Source organism: Lagopus leucura, unplaced genomic scaffold (assembly GCF_019238085.1).
Source record: "Lagopus leucura isolate 7727_CA_CO unplaced genomic scaffold, USGS_WTPT01 Super-Scaffold_73, whole genome shotgun sequence".
Taxonomy (NCBI): Eukaryota; Metazoa; Chordata; class Aves; order Galliformes; family Phasianidae; genus Lagopus; species Lagopus leucura.
In genome coordinates, this window is record NW_024962252.1 from 100,305,774 (window position 1) to 100,321,969 (window position 16,196).

The window sequence follows — 16,196 nt, forward strand, 5'->3', positions numbered from 1 at the left end:
TAAAAATTAGTAAAAGCAAACTGAGTCTAGATTCAATTACTGTATAATTTAAAATATCAGCTTACTGCATTTCTTAACAGATATTTGATATTTCCTGGGATCAGTATCAACCAAACAGAATTGTCAGCTGTGGAGTAAAACACATAAAGGTAAATATCTTTTGTTTGCTGTTATTTTTGTTTGTGAGTAAATAGCCATTGTGAAAGAAGTTTGTCCTGTGAAATGATGAGGCTTTCAATATAAGAGATTTTCCATTTTTCTTTTTTTAATCCGTCAACATTTCACCAAAATTTTTTGTTGGAAGCCAGTTTAGACATTAAGCGGATGCAAATTATCAAGTGAAGGTCACTTGGTGTAATTTTCATCACTATACACTTCTAATTTTGGGGTTTCCTTCTCCCTGTTTGTAAAAGTCTTCAGTGATTTTTCTTGTTGAGTGTCACAAATGGTCACTGGGCTGGCGTAGGAGTAACTAAGAAGTATGAATTGAATGAATTTCTGTCTGACCTACTGTGCTACCAGCAACTGTAGTGATGCTGTAAAGAAGGTACCTAATACCTGTGGAGATGAGCAGATTATAACTCCATTTGGCGTACCATGCTGTTGGCAATTGCAGTGATGCTGTAGGGAAGGTATGCAATGCCTATGGAGATGAGCAGATTAGAACTCTAGGATCTGACGATTGGATCCCTCTAATTCATCTTTTCAAGAGCTGACATTCCAACGCTTATAAAAATACTTAGAGAGAAATTCTCATTTGCTAATACTCCCTGCAGTTTTCTTTTTTCCTCCAGTCTCATCAAACACATTCCTAACAGATGGTAATTATTTCACATGGCTGAGGTGGGAAGAGCTTTAACTAGAAGTTTAGGAAACCAGCTAATATCTCTAGTTCGGGTTACTGAGAAGCTTTTGCCCTTGAAACCACCACTGCTTTCAAACTGTGGGTGGTTTTGGCAGGAGTGATACCATCTGTTGTATTCTGCAAGCTGTTTTCCAAAACCTGTCTTTATTTGGCACCTGTGTTCTGTTTTAATTGGCCATAATTGCCCCAAACGTGCATAATACCAGCAAAGTATGCATACGGATAGAGGCGTGCCAAGAAAAGAAGAAAAAAAAGAGGGACTGGGGGAGTGAGTTGGAATGCTTTCTCATTAGATATTCCCCTTCAGTGATGCTCAAGCAACGCTCTACGTAGTTGTCAGTCATTATATGCCTTTGGAAATGTGATAATCAACTTGCAAAAAGGGATAAGAACAGCTCTAAAGCAATTGTAGCACTCTGAGAGTAAGGACTAGTAGTTAAGAATAATGCTGTTTCTTCCTTAGCATTTCAGTTCTGCTGGGTCTACTGGGTAAGCAAAAATTAAAAGCTGTGATAAGGCTCAGGAGCTAAGCCTTCATGCCCCACCTACTTTCTAATGCTGCTCTGCTCTCTTTACTTATGGTAAAAGACAACGGGAAAAATAATTGAATTAGAAATAGAGAAAGATTTGAAATAAAAATCCTTGACACAAAGATCTTCTGGAGTTCAGCTTATGGAAACTTATGGGAGCAAGAACAAGGAAAAAGACATGAAAATTGTTTATAACCACAGAAAAAGATGTAGGCATATGAAGTGAGATAGGCATTATGATCCTGCGTCAGGCACCTCAGCATACCTATCCAATCTCTGAGTATCTCTTTATTGTGAAATGCACCACTGAACATAAATGCCCATTTCTGCTTGTGCTGCCAGGCCTGAGTATTTCAGCATTTCTTGTCCACATCTAATTGTAATCCACTTTATAGTCCCCAGGAGGTCTGATCCCTGAGCGGGCACTGCGTTGCACACTATTCTGTCTTCTTGATAGAAATTATGTCTATTTAGAAGAAAAAATTACACTCAATACTGATTCCAAAAGAAAAAAGTACAGTTCCATGATTGTATGATTTTTCTAGCCCAGCCCTAAGAATGACCTTCTACTGTGTTTGTGTTCTCTTGCTCATTTCCTTTTCCTCTTTGCACAGTGTTACTGTATCTGTGTAAAAGTGAAGAAAGTCTCTATGCCACACCTAGAAAATCCCATTACTTCATACTCAGAGCAAGTTCAGTTTCAGGTACAAGGGTCTGCAGTTCTCCATCAAACCTCTGTAAATGTGGTTTTGAGGAGCATATTTGTTTCAGTGCACTGGGGAAGGGCAGAAATCTTTATTCAGCTCATCCAGAAGCTGAACTGTTTTATTACTTCACAACACTGTTGACGCTGTTTTGTAGGGATGTACATCTGTGAGATCTGCACATTAACATGAAAAAAAATGCAGAAATTCTTCCTGATAATAGCATTTACATTTCAGTTTTGGACTCTGTGTGGAAATGCATTGACAGCGAAAAGAGGAATATTTGGTAAAACAGGGGATCTGCAAACTATCCTTTGTTTAGCATGTGCAAAAGAAGACATCACGTACTCCGGTGCTTTAAATGGAGACATCTATGTTTGGAAAGGGCTAAACTTAGTTCGCACAATTCAAGGAGCACATAGTGTAAGTTGTATCTTTAATGTCAATTTCTGAAATGTCTTGTTCATTGGCTTGAAAACTTCATTGAAGACCTTTTATTTCAGGTCAGAAGAGCGTTGAAGGCAGTTCGTCAGTTAAGATCTTATCTTTAATTTTGTACATTGTTTATGTTTTGTCAGCAGATGCTAGCTGCTGAACTGATATTGACAGAGCAGATATTGTTAGCACAGATTTAAGCAAGCAGACTAAATGTAAAGTAAAGTTTCAAAATCTAAAGTTTCACAGATTATAGCTTCAGGTATGATCAGTTTAAATAAAAATATTTTGTAACCAAATGATCTTATTTCAAATTAATTTTACCAGTAAAATTCCCAATATTCAAGATTGATTCTTCACAGAAGCCTCAATGTAGAGTAGATCGTTTTAATCTGTGAGTGCACTCTGACCATATTCCAGAGGCTCTCAGTTTACTCCTTTCATGATAACACCCCCTAATGTGGAGCCCTTAAAATTACAGAGAGAGAAAGGAATGTACAGGTTTCTGCTGGCTTTCTAACCACTTGAATTAACATCAGAAATACACGTTTCTGTTGTTGCTGCACTAAAGGCACGGTAGGATTTCCATGTCTGCAAATACAGGGTGGTGGTGGTGTGTTTTTTTTAATCTCCCCAAATTCATTATATTGGCAGTGCATCAGGATTCAAAGCAACTCTTCTAATGACCTAATCCCTAATTTGTAAAAGCTGTCTGACTGAAGACAGTGACATTTCTTACCTGCAGAACTACCATGTAATTGACAGGTGATTATGTGATTATGCACAACTGCAGTAACGTGGAAATCTCTGAGCTAAGCAGTAACTCTGTGTAGCACACTTCCTTGAGTTTATATATGGATTCATTGGAAAAAATAAATTCTTTCTACACAATGTGTTCTGCTTTATTTTTACACATGATGGAGTTTCTTCGTGGCTAATTCATATTCTCCTGCCCATTTTGTAACCTCTATGTAAATATTCATTAATTAAGACTTTGAACAAGGCCACTTTGAAATCTTCCCTTTCATTGTGTTAATTTCTGTACTGTTGAACTTGGCTTTTAACTGAGAGGTCTTCCTCATAATAGCATTCTGATTCAGCATGTGTTCCATGAGCTATTCCAATACTGCATAGCACAGTCATCAATAATAAGGCATTTTCAAAAATGAAGGAATTCAATCTGTAACAGAACTTTTTCTTTCAACAAGGAGAATGAATTGACAATCTTTCAGTTCCTATTAGATTCCAGATGATGTCTGCACTGAATTCATGAAAGAATGTCTCTATCATCTCCACACCTGTAAGAATATTTGTATGGCTTGTTTGCTTGTTTTTCTTTATTATGGGTAACTATTTATTTTAAGTGTTCTACTATTTGCTTAGTAGTTCCAATGATGATGTTAACCTAATCCAAATTTAAAGTTCTGCAAGTGGGCTATATCACTATTATTTGTATGCAAACTTCTACAAAAATTACTTGAGGTGAGAGCACTTGAAATAAAAATGTACCTCTGTGTTTGCTGGCTTGCTTTCTGGATGGACAACAGTATGCTGCCTAGCAGTTTCTAGCCTTTAATAAGAGTCTTTTCAAAAAGGTTTGCTTTGTGTGTTTAAATCAGTTGTAAAGAACCTTAAAACTTGTTATAATATTGGTTAACAGGCTGGAATTTTTAGTATGTATGCTTGTGAGGAAGGTTTTGCCACTGGAGGAAGAGATGGTTGTATTCGGTTATGGGACACTGATTTCAAACCAATTACTAAAATTGATCTCAGAGAGACTGAGCAAGGATACAAAGGTAATGAGCTACTACTTTACTGGTTTATCATACATCTAAATAATTGTGGCACCACTGCATTTGATGCATTAATGTCTGTGTATACTGCTGATTTTTTGCTTAATGCCTGTATTTACCTCTAAGATCTGTGTTCCCTTTTTACTGAAAATGATGCTGCCTGATGAAGTTTTCTGTGCTTCGTTATATAAAAGGAGGGATATAGAGTTGCTCCTCCCCATGATGCAAATACGAGAAAATAAGTAAAAGTGATTAGTGACACAGGCAGGTGAATTAAGCTAGTCCATCTTTAAGTTATTATTTGCCAATTCATTTAGTTATTTGAAATTTTTGGAACCTGATATTAAAAGATGCTGAGCATCTCAGTACTCCACTTAGGTTCATTTGGAATGGTACCACTTGGTGTATTTAATATAGAGGTTATTAATCTTTTGACCATCATGTTTATTGAAGCTAGCCACGCTCCCTATGAATCATCACTTTTCTTTGATTAGATTTTCAGTTTGCTTATGATCTCTATAGATGACAGTGTATGATTTATGAACAACTCAACTTTTAGGGAATTCTGCAACATCCATTTAGATTGAGAAGACTGATTGCTGGCCTCAAGTAGACTTCTGGCAGGCAGTTCTGCAATGGTTAGCTTATGGTTTTAGACAATCTTCATATTAAAATTGCCTTTGGAACACTTAGAAGACAACTAAAAAGGATAACATTTTTTTCCTCAATTATGTATGTTTCGGTCTGTGATTTAGTGACAAGCTTGTTGTGTTTATTTTTTTCAACTTACTTGAAACCAGATTGGCTAATGATTTTAATTCTTGTAAAATACAATATCAAGGCTCGTCCAACAAGCTAACTACTTTGAACACTCAATGAACAACTGCCCCACCAGTTTGTCTTGCTTGTTGAAGTGTAGTGCAGTCAACACATCAGAGGGACAGGATGCTATCCAGAGAGACCTAGACAGGCTCAAGCAGTGGGCCCAGGAGGTTCAACAAATCCAAATGCAAAGTCTTGCTCCTGGGTCGTGGCAACTCCCACTATCAATGCAAGCTGGGGAACAAAAGGATAGAGCACTGCCCTTCTAAAAAGAACTGGGGTTACTTGTGGATGGCAGCTGGACGTGAGCCAGCACTCTGTCCTCACTGCCCAGGAAGCCAACCATGCATCTGGGCTACATCAAAAGCAGCACGACCAGCAGGGTGAGGGAGGTGATGGACTTTTTAGAGTGTGTTCAGAGAAGGACCACAAAAACGAGGACAGCCTGAGAGAGCTGGGGCTGTTCAACCTGAAGAGAAGGCTTCAGAGAGAGCAGTCTTTCAGTATCTGAAGGGGGACTACTAGAAGGAAAGGGACAGACTCTTCAGCGTGGTCTGTTGTGACAGGACAAGGGGAAATGGTTTCAAACTGAAACAGGGGAGAAGTATTTTCCTATGGGGTGGTGAAGCATGAAAACAGGTTGCCTAGTAATGCTGTGGATGCCCGGTCTCTGCAGACACGGTCAGCTTGGACAGGGCTCTGGGTAACATGATCTACCTGTGAATGTCCCTGTTCATTGCAGGGGAGTTGGACTTGGTGGCTTTTAAAGATCTCTTCCAACAAAACAGTTGACTTTCAGTTGACTGCAGTTAACAAAACTTCCACGGAAAATTTTAATTTCATACTAGTAACATTTTACAAGTCTGTAAATATTCAAATACTTACAGGAGTTATCCAATCCTAGCATGTTGTCTGCAGAAAGCAGCTGACAGCAGCTGGCTGCCCTTCTGCAGGTTAGCTGCAAGGGAATTTGCCTCTTCGTGGAAGTTAAGCTCAATCCAGGAAGAACTTAGTGAAGAAGAATTCCCATTAGACATTCTGTTGAATGAATCTAAATTGATGCCTTTATTTCTATCTGCTGAATGATAGAGGAGACAGAGTTCTTAAATGAGTGCAGCTAAGCAGAGCCAGGCACCATAACAGCAGCTGAGACACAGTCAGCAGACAATTTCGTTATATTCCTGCATGGCAAAAGTGATAAAAATAAGCATTTTAATGAAGTGAATTGCGGTGCTATTTTGTATATATTTTATATAAATTAAAACTTTTTACAAAAATTGGTAACAGATTTCTTTAAAACATTGTCTAAATCTTGTCTTGAAAACATTTAAATCTTTCTGGTTTATCTTTGTTTGTCAAAACACTGTCTGCATTAATGGCAAGAAACTGACTCAAGCAAGTCTGGAAAATTTCACAGAGCTTAGCCAAAAATGGTGTGCCTGTGAGCATAATCATTTAGACAAAGTAAAAAGCGACTATGATTTGTATGTGAAGTGTCGTCTGACTTCTGGTCCTCCTGTAACTACAAAAAAATCAGGTCCTTGGGGATGACTGCAGGTCATAAAACCCAAGCATGTACTTACTTCCTTGTCAACATCTTTTTCCTTTATCCTATTCTCTAGGCTTTCTTCTCTCTGTTTGGTGTGACACAAATCATGCCTGCTTTGTTTCTGTTATGCCTCTGTACTTTTCTCTTGTTACTGTCCTGTATGCCACCTACTGATGATCACTTCCATTTAGTTCTTGCTACTAAGACTGTAAAAAATACGTTTTACTTTCCATTATCACAGTGGCTAGTTTAAGTGTATATGTGACTTGAAGCAATACCAGTAGCCTAATTGCTTACCCATGCCTCCTGTTCCCTTTTTTCTTTTTCAAAAGCCGTTCACAAAGACATCAGAGATCAAACTTAAAGCTCCTTTCCCAGGTGGTAGGAAGATTTTTGTTCTGCATATCCTCATTCATTGTTCATCCTGTACTGAAGTGTACTAAATACTTTTCAAGTAAGATGCGTTGCCAGTAGCCATCTGATCATAGACTCGGCATTTATTTATTAAATACACGTGGATATCAATAAAATTTCTGAGAATGGATCATCTTATGTGCAGAAAAAATTAGCTTTCCCGCATGGGAAGATGTAATTAGTATTCTAAAACTTAACACCAATTTGCCACTTCTGAAGTTCAATCACTGTGTGGCATTTGCTGTTTTTCAAGAAGGCGTGAGTCAAAAGTTCATTAGAGTCTCAAAATTAAAAGGTACTGGAGCTGGACAAGACAATAAACAAAGTTTAATTTGCCCTTCTAAAAAGATGACACAGAATGCTTGCAGTATGTTTTATTTATATGTCTGGTAGTTAATTGCATTGTGTATTCCATTCCAAAAGATACAAAAATCATGATGCGTTTGACCTTGACTACTTGACCCTTGACAGAAGATAGAAACCCTGCGAGCAGTCAAGAAGAGAGTGGCACCAACCCATTAATCTTTTGGTTTAAAGTATTCAGCTGGGGTCACAAAACCAAATTCAGCCTTAGAGCCACTGAACCTCTCTACTTTTTGAGTGTTCTTCAAATGGTTACTACCAGATTTCCCTACTGTAAAAGGTGTTTCTGAATGCAAAACACTAGTTTTGAAATGCAGTCACCTACGTTGAGGCAGTCAGGGCTGTCATTCATTGATAAGAGGATATTTTTAAGCATGTTGTTAGTAAAATTCCAGCTTAAAAATTATGGATTTTTTTGGAATAAGATCAAGCTCTCTAATATGTATGAAAAGCAAAACTCTAATTTTTTTTTAAATAGTTTGGATAAAAGTAGAGAAGGGTGATAACTTGTAACTTAAGATCATCATTAAGATTTTATTCACTGTTTTGTTTAGATATGCAAAAACGTAAAGTACCGGGGAAAAAAATAAAGCTTCAGAAGAAGGAATCTTACCTATTCTAAAATTTTTATCTTTAACTCATGTCTTATTTTTATTTTATGTAAATTCTGAAGATGCAAGCAAAGCAGAAGAACTCGATCCCTTGGCAGACTGACAGCAGACAGCGTATTCCCAGAATTGAACCCTCTCTTTTTCTGTGTAATGGAGATAACTTAGGAGAACTGTTTTGAGATTCAAACAACTGTGATATAAGGCTTGTTTTGAAAATGTGATGATTGTTGTAAAATTCTCTTGAAGTCTTAGTGATCTTCACAGTACTATCATTTGGTCTTGTCATTGCCATTAATCTGAAATTATTCTGTCCCGTCAGGTTTGTCCATCCGAAGTGTCTGTTGGAAAGCAGACAGGCTTCTAGCAGGGACACAGGACAGTGAAATATTTGAGGTGCTAGTAAGAGAAAGAGATAAACCCATGCTGATTATGCAGGGTCATTGTGAAGGGGAGCTGTGGGCCCTGGCAGTCCATCCAAAGAAGCCTTTAGCAGTCACAGGCAGTGACGATCGATCCGTACGGTAAGGCTAGATCTTGTGGGTTTTTTTTAATATATTGAATCACGTACATATCATTTTTAACCAGTTTCAATTTGATGTATTTGTAAATGATTTATATTTTGGCCTTATGTTAAGAGTCCCATAAGGCAACATTCCCCCCACTTTATTTTTCTTTAGCAGCTTTTCTTTCTCTTTTCAGTCCTTGTATGTGGGCTTCGAACATCATGTGAAATTAATCAGAATATGTGTTCAAATACTTATGTTTAGCACATGCTGGAGTACTCTGCTTTAAGTACTTATTACTGTTCTGAACAACAGTTTTAATTCTAATTCTGACAGTGGCCTCCTGCTTCTCATCAGTTAGTACCATGCAAAAATCAAAAATCTTAAACACCTTTGACTTAATTTTTGCACAGCAAGAGTCTGAGCCAACCATGAGTGTTTAGAAAATTTAATCTAAACCCAATTAAATTAAAATCCCAGAAAACGAGGCTGGATTACTGTGATGAAAAACATCTTTCAGGTGTTTACTTGTAGCAGGTACGCCTGAAGTCTTGATAACAGCAAGTTGAAACTTTGTACACGTGTTTGTGGAGGTTTTGGTAAAGTCGAGGATGTTTCTTTTCTTCTCGCTGTTGAGTTTGACCAAATGAGAAGCTGATGAAAAACCTAAGCTTTTTTTGTACTCTTAGTAAAACTTACTGTAAAGCATGGAAGTTAAGCTATGTTGATAGCCATACTGATAACAATCTCAAACCCACACAGCTGTTTTCTGTTACATCATCTGGACTTGAACAGTATCCACTGTGACTGATTACTTACCTGAGATTAAAGAGAGTCAGCAAAACTTTTCTCAGCCTTCTGTTTTCCACACAGGGAAAGATACCTATCAAGACTGGATTGACTTTTGGGAAACCAGATTTTATTATGGTGTTTTCCTGAGACTTTCCTCAAATCCTTGTTCTCTCAGTCCCTGAAGGCCTACACTGCACACAGTGCAGTTCACAACAGTGTGGTTTCTCAAGCTCTAGTTTTCCAGGGGTTTCTCCTGACCTCACTGTCCTAATTTCTAACCTGTCCATTCTCCAACCCTACACCAAATAGATCATAACTGACTTTCATCTTACATAGACGATTTGGTCACATATTTTCAGATCAACCCTTGGATGTTACCAAACAGATTTTCAGTTCTGATGGACTACTAGTCAAGTTATTTCAGAAAAGTAACAGTGGGTTCTACCATTTGGACTTGTTTCAGTTTCCTGTCATACAGACAGTTCAAATTTGTACTCCTTCAAATTTCCCATTGTGGATTCACCTTGGTCTCGAAGCTTGATGGTCAGTTGGAGTTTCAGTTTCTTTCCTTTCCTTTCTCCATTTTTACTTGTATGGCTTCCTCTTCCTACCATTCCTCATCTCTTTCTAATCAATTGTGAAACTAATGAAGCTCCACTTAGACTCTACAATCACATTATCTGCATATGTTTCCTACACAGCAGCATTATTTCAATTTGTAAAATGCAGGAATGGTCTCTTCTGCTTGGAATTTTCTGCACAGCTTTATAGGCAAACAAAAATTGACACTGCCTGCTTTCTGGTGGAATGTGAGCCCATTCCCAAACAAGAGCTGCAATGCTGAGATTAGTGTAGTACTGATCTCAAGCTAATAAGCCACGCTAAGATTATGGACTTATTATCTTGGACTCATCTCTTGACTTAGCTTGGTAGTACCACTCTGGTTTGGCACTGGATGATGTGTTGTAGAGTACGTGAGACAAACTTGTGCCCATCTATGAAAGGCTGTTAAAGCATGTTCCCTGTGCACAAAATCTTGTTGAGTGGTGCTTTTATGATTACTACTGCTGTTATACTTGTTGTTAGATTATTGATGCCTTTGAACATCACCATTCTTAAAATATGCATTTATTAACATTGCAGGTAGTCTTCTGCTCTTCTGTACATTTATTTAGCTCTTTAGGCACTAGAGAATGGGGGATTTGAATTCTAGCTCAGGCAGTGATACTTATTTTTTTAGTGTGCTAATGCTTCATGTGAGGAATTCCAGAGAAATGTATAAATTCTTGTGTTTTTAGTGACGTAAAACATGCACAAAAGGATTTTTCCTATTATTTTTTCATTATATTTTTTGATCTGTAGGCTTAGGCTGATTGCATGGTCTTAGCCACAAATACAAAAAAATAAATGAATAATTTTGGAACTGAAAGATAATTCTGCTGGTAAAAAGATTTTCCACAATGGAAGGAGATTATCAGTCCCAAACAATAAAAACCAATTGTGGCAGGGAAATTAAGCACTTTGTGTTTGTTTACCTAGAAAGTTCATGCGTTCCTAGCAATGTCAAAAGAGTTTTAGTAATGATTTTGCATTGACAGGAGTGTTTCTATATTGCTATTTCCTTTATTGCATAATTTTCCTGTTAGTTGAATAGAATATAAATCTAAATTGTTTTACAGATAAAATTATCTAGTGAGCTGGATTATGTTATCATGTGTAAGTGATGTGTTTAAATGAAAAAGACCTCTGCATGGTGAAGAGGAATTTCTCTACATTTTCCCTAGCACAGCTGAGAGAAGACTGGCCAAATACAGGATTCCTACTCTTAAAGCTTCAATGTCCTGTCAATTAGGAATGCTGCTTGCTTCATCATTCTTATGGCAAGAACCAGGAAAAAGCATCAGCCTCATCTGAATACTAATGGAGGCATAAAGAATGATTTATTACAGTTGTTCAGTGCAATTAATACACGTCTTTTTACAACACAGCAGTATAATGACTAGCTGCAGGACTACAAGTAGCTGACATTCTGGCAGAACATCTCTGCTCTGCTGGCTGTCTTTCTTGAATGATCTATTCCTGCATTTGTAGAAAGATTGATGCAGAGTCTTATTTTTATACAAATTATTTTGGATGTATATGTCTCTGATTTATTTATTCATTTATTTATTAGTGCAGTGTTGTTCTGCCAGAGCCACCATTTAAGTTGCTGCCATCAGTACTGGCTGTTTCTGAAAACAAAGAAGTCACTAGTAAGCCTCTTGAGAGGCTGTAATCAGTATGTGCACCAATGAACTATGAACTCTATGTCAGGTATGTGACAGAAAATACTGGAATATTTACTAATAAAATGTTCAATTGGAGCTTCTAAAACTCAGACATTTAAACAAATGTAGAGGAAAGTTGCTGAGGAATGGTGAAAGCACATCTTTGACTTCTTGGAAAACAGAAGCAACTTTTATACAGAAGTGGTTTATTTATTCAGCTCTTTCAAAAACAATATGCAGAAGGATTTGCCAGAAAAGACTACCTTCCTTATTTTCATAAGCAAAGCCAGGCCTTTCATCTCTGAGTTGTGCATACAAATGCTTGCATGTGTACAAAATTACTGTTTTTATTAAAAATGAAAATGTAACATCTGGAATTATTCTTACATTAAATTTTGGGGTTTTGATTGCATGTTACTAAGAAAATTGAATTATTCATCTTGCACTGCCATGTACTGCAATTACGCTCAAAATGTAAGTGATTCATGTGGAGGCAAGTTTTGGAGGCATACTGTCCTGGTGTTTCTTTTGCAGTCTTTACTGTTTCTTACTGGTTCTGTTCTCCCTTGCATGGCTCCTAAGAATCTTGCATGTGATTCCTACTTCTATTTTGTCTTTGAAACCAGTTCTAGCATTCCGCGTCTATTTTTCACCTGGAACCTGTACTTGCTGTTCTTTCACAGAGGAACCTTTCCAGGTTTTTTTTCTCATCCTTGCGTTTTCTGAGACTAAGAAAGAGCCAGCGCCATTTAGGGGTGTTAATTCTGGATTTACCTAACAACATTAACGGGCTGAGTCCCAAAGAGTTTCTGATTGAAAGGAGGTGCTGAGTTGACAGGGTACCACCCTTTCTCAGTACAGGCAGTCAAATGCTCTATTTCTACAAAATTTATCAAACTCAATCTCTTTTCTCTCCTTTTTCTCATACTTCAAGGCTGCATCTAAATGCTACTGCTGGTGTGATCATAAACTTCCTTCTATTTGAACTAGATTCATGTTCTGTTTATCCTATTTGTTCTAGTGCCAACATGATCCTTCAACATAAATTTTTCTCCTTCTTTGATGTCTATGCTACTGATGCATTTTTGGAAGCATCACTATCCCTTCCCAGCCTTTGTTTCACCAAGGTATAGAGGTTAAACTCTTTTAGTCTTCTTCAATGTGATACAGTCTAGATTCTCTTGATCATCCTAGTAACCCTTCACTGCATCTGTTCCTGTCTTTATTCAAAGTTCTTGAAAGACTTTGTAAAGAGCATGTTGGATGAAATGACTGTGTGTTGTGCACTATTGTTTTTGTGTACCTCCTGGAATAGCACCCAGGATACATTTTAGGATCAAATTTCCTTTTCCCTGAGATTTCCTCACTCGTGGATCATGGTCATTCTGTACTTTGAAGAATAGTGCGAGATCTTACTTCTTTTTGCTAGTTCCCCTTGTTTCAAGCTTGCGGCACAATTTTAGAGAATAAAACTCGCAAATACAGCTTCTGGTTAAGTTTCATTCCATGTCTGTTTCATCATCAAGAATCCTGTTTCTACAAATATGATAAATCCATCTCTGGGTTCACAGTGCCTCCCAGCTTGCTGTCCATAGCAAATTTCATCAGCATTCTCATCTTTTATGTCAGTGTCTTTAGAGAAAATATTGAATGTTAATATTCCAAAGCTTGAATTCTCAATAGAAACTTCCATCCAGCTAATTGTTTCTTTCTGTAAAGCTTGCATAGAACTTTATCCAGTACAGTGTACAGTTCTTGTGTAAGTTCTCATTTTCTTGAGTTTGGCCAATAATTCAAATATTTTACTTAGTATTTCATAAGTCTTTACAAAATATATTACATCTATGACACTGTCCTCAAAATCCTGGTATTTCTAACTGGCATTTCTGGGTATTGCTGACTTAGTTTATCTACTGCAAGAGATCTTCTATGCATCTTCTTCCACGTTTTATTATTCTTTACTTTTTATTTTTTTTCCTAAGTCTTAGATCTCAAAATACTGAGATCTGATGAACTAGGTTGAGGTGATTTAGGAAACTCCCTCCATTCTTTCAAAAAATATAGGTAACAGTGTTTGCATTTCCCCATCTTACAGAATAACATATTTATTGATTCCTTTTTTTTGAAGTATTGCAAATCAGCAAATCAGCTTGCGTTATTGTTTACTACATTGCTTGAAAGTAATGTCTCCTATTTGTTTTCATGTAAACCACAACAGCTATGAAGAGCACAATAGCACTACTTGATTGAGCAAATTCTTAGCTACTGTTTTTCAACATAATCACCACCACTAGCTATGCATTTTCACCATTAGATAACATGAGACTGCATGCCACGCTTCTGGACATGGCAGTCCAGAACATAGCTTGTTTTTCATGTCACTGTCATCACTGCTGAAATGCACCACCCACCATGGTGCTGACATCCAGTGTTCGGTCTCTATAGATGTTCAGCAAGAATCAATGAAGGTCAGTGGGTATAATTTTTTCTGCGTGGAGGAATTCATTTCCACATCTTTGCTTCATTCGCGCTTCGTGTCAGACACCATTTTGTCACACAACCCCTCTGCTGCCATCTGTTGCACAGTAACAGAATGTCACAGAAATTGGCAGAAACCTCTGCTGCCATACCACCAACATCCGTCTCTGAGGTTGTGAGCCTACATAATAGAACAGGAGGTATTACTTTCAGAGCAGCCCTCTTAGTTTGCTCAGTGTTAAAGAAGAACCATTTCCCCATGATTGGAATGTTTATGCTCTGAGTGTTACTTTCTCTTCCAGCAAAAATTTCACCCTATTGACTCCATCTGTCTGGAGGAAATTACATTTTTGTTATTCATCCAGGGGAATTCTATTAGATAATTAGAGTCTGAAGATGATACAAAATGCTTATGTCATTTAGCTTGAAGCTCTCCCTTCCCCTGTTTACTCTTCAACTGTCGTAGATGTGTTCAGGTCTGAGCTGCCATCTCCACCAGAACTGGGGGTTATGAGGACTCCTTCACTTTGAAAGGAATTTGAACCTGGGATTTCACCTGATGTGAAAGAGATTTAGTGCTACTGTCAGGAAATTCTAAATCTCCATATGTTGAATCAGGCAGTCAGTACACCATCTTTCTGCTCCAAATTTGATAAGCAGTTTTGAGATTTTCAAAACTACTTAACTGAAAGTCTGTTGGCTCAAGTCAGTAAAAATATCTTTGTTCCATAGTTGGAAAGGAACTCAGTGCATTATAAAATCTTAACATAAGGTGCATATGCAAATAGGGCATTACCAATTCAGTTGGACCTTTCATTTTCACGCTTGATAATATTGAAATATTGTGGAGTTAGGAAGAAGTTTCTACTGCTTTCAATTTCCTTTGATGCAGACTATGGAGTCTTGCTGACCATGCCTTGATAGCTCGTTGTAACATGGAAGAAGCGGTGCGGAGTGTGTCTTTCAGTCCTGATGGATCACAGTTAGCACTTGGGATGAAAGATGGCTCCTTCATTGTTCTTAGAGTAAGGTAAGATGAGAAAATATGGCATTCATTTCTCAGGTTTTCTTTTTGTTGTTTTTTTCCTGAGTAACTCAAAACCTTTTTATAAAGTCTTTTATTCCTGTTCATCAGAAAATGAAAGTGAACAGAAGAGAGTAAAAATTGACCATATCCTTCCATAATGTTACTTTCTGTAGTTTGGCAGCTCGAAGCAAACCTATGGTTTATTCAGGTCATAAGATCAGCTCACAGTAACAAGATTGATGAAGTTTATTTTTTCTGAAATGGTGCAGATGTTTAGGGAAATGTGTATTAACACCAATAACACAGTTTTGAGAGGAGTCTCATTGATCATATTTCTGCCACATAGAAGAACAGGCAGTATCAAAATAATCAGTGATTGGGCATTTGCTAACCATATGCAAATTTCCCATTTTTTAATAGATGACAAGCGTGTTTTGCATGAATGCATCTTACCCAGTAGGCATTTTCTGTCTGGAGTAATATATGGAAGATAGAAGTAGACAGATAAAACATGAAATTGACCATGGAGTGAAATATCTAGCCAACAAAAGTAGCATGAGTTCGTAACACCATAAACTATTCTAAATGATACTTGGAAGAGTTTACTACTTTCTTAATATTACTCCATTTTTTAAAGTGAGTTTTAGTAAATTTAAAAAACTAACTTAAAAAACTTTGAACAAAGAATTTATAAGAGGGAAAAGCATGGAAGGTTCTTGTTTTGAATAATATATACTCAGTGACATTAATTTTTTTATTTTCTTCTGAGTTCTTGGCCATGGAAGATCCTTCTCAGATGCAATATTTACCACTATGGAATAGTTATATTGCAGGTTTTCAGAAAGAAGGTAGAGCTAACAGATTCTGTTTGTTTGTTTGTTTTTGTTTTGGCCAAAATATATTTAAAAGAAAAAAAATGCCTGTGAGTAAATAAGAATTTTTCCAACTAAATTTCTCCTGTCGTTGACATTTTGGAGCTCCACCATTTTAAAGGAAATTCCTAAAGGAAATATATTTCATCAGTTTTTTTGAAGAATTCTGAT

The 16,196-nt window shown here is 37.1% G+C and overlaps 1 protein-coding gene across 1 annotated transcript in view; it reads left to right on the top strand.

The window, feature by feature from the left end:
• EML6 (EMAP like 6) overlaps positions 1-16,196 on the top strand; it is a 111,249-nt gene that overhangs the window by 38,428 nt on the left and 56,625 nt on the right. Inside the window, exons 4-8 of the mRNA XM_042883412.1 lie at positions 81-149; positions 2,337-2,522; positions 4,195-4,330; positions 8,406-8,607; positions 15,019-15,156. Coding sequence (XP_042739346.1) covers positions 81-149; positions 2,337-2,522; positions 4,195-4,330; positions 8,406-8,607; positions 15,019-15,156 — 731 coding nt within the window. The remainder of the gene's footprint in view (positions 1-80; positions 150-2,336; positions 2,523-4,194; positions 4,331-8,405; positions 8,608-15,018; positions 15,157-16,196) is intronic.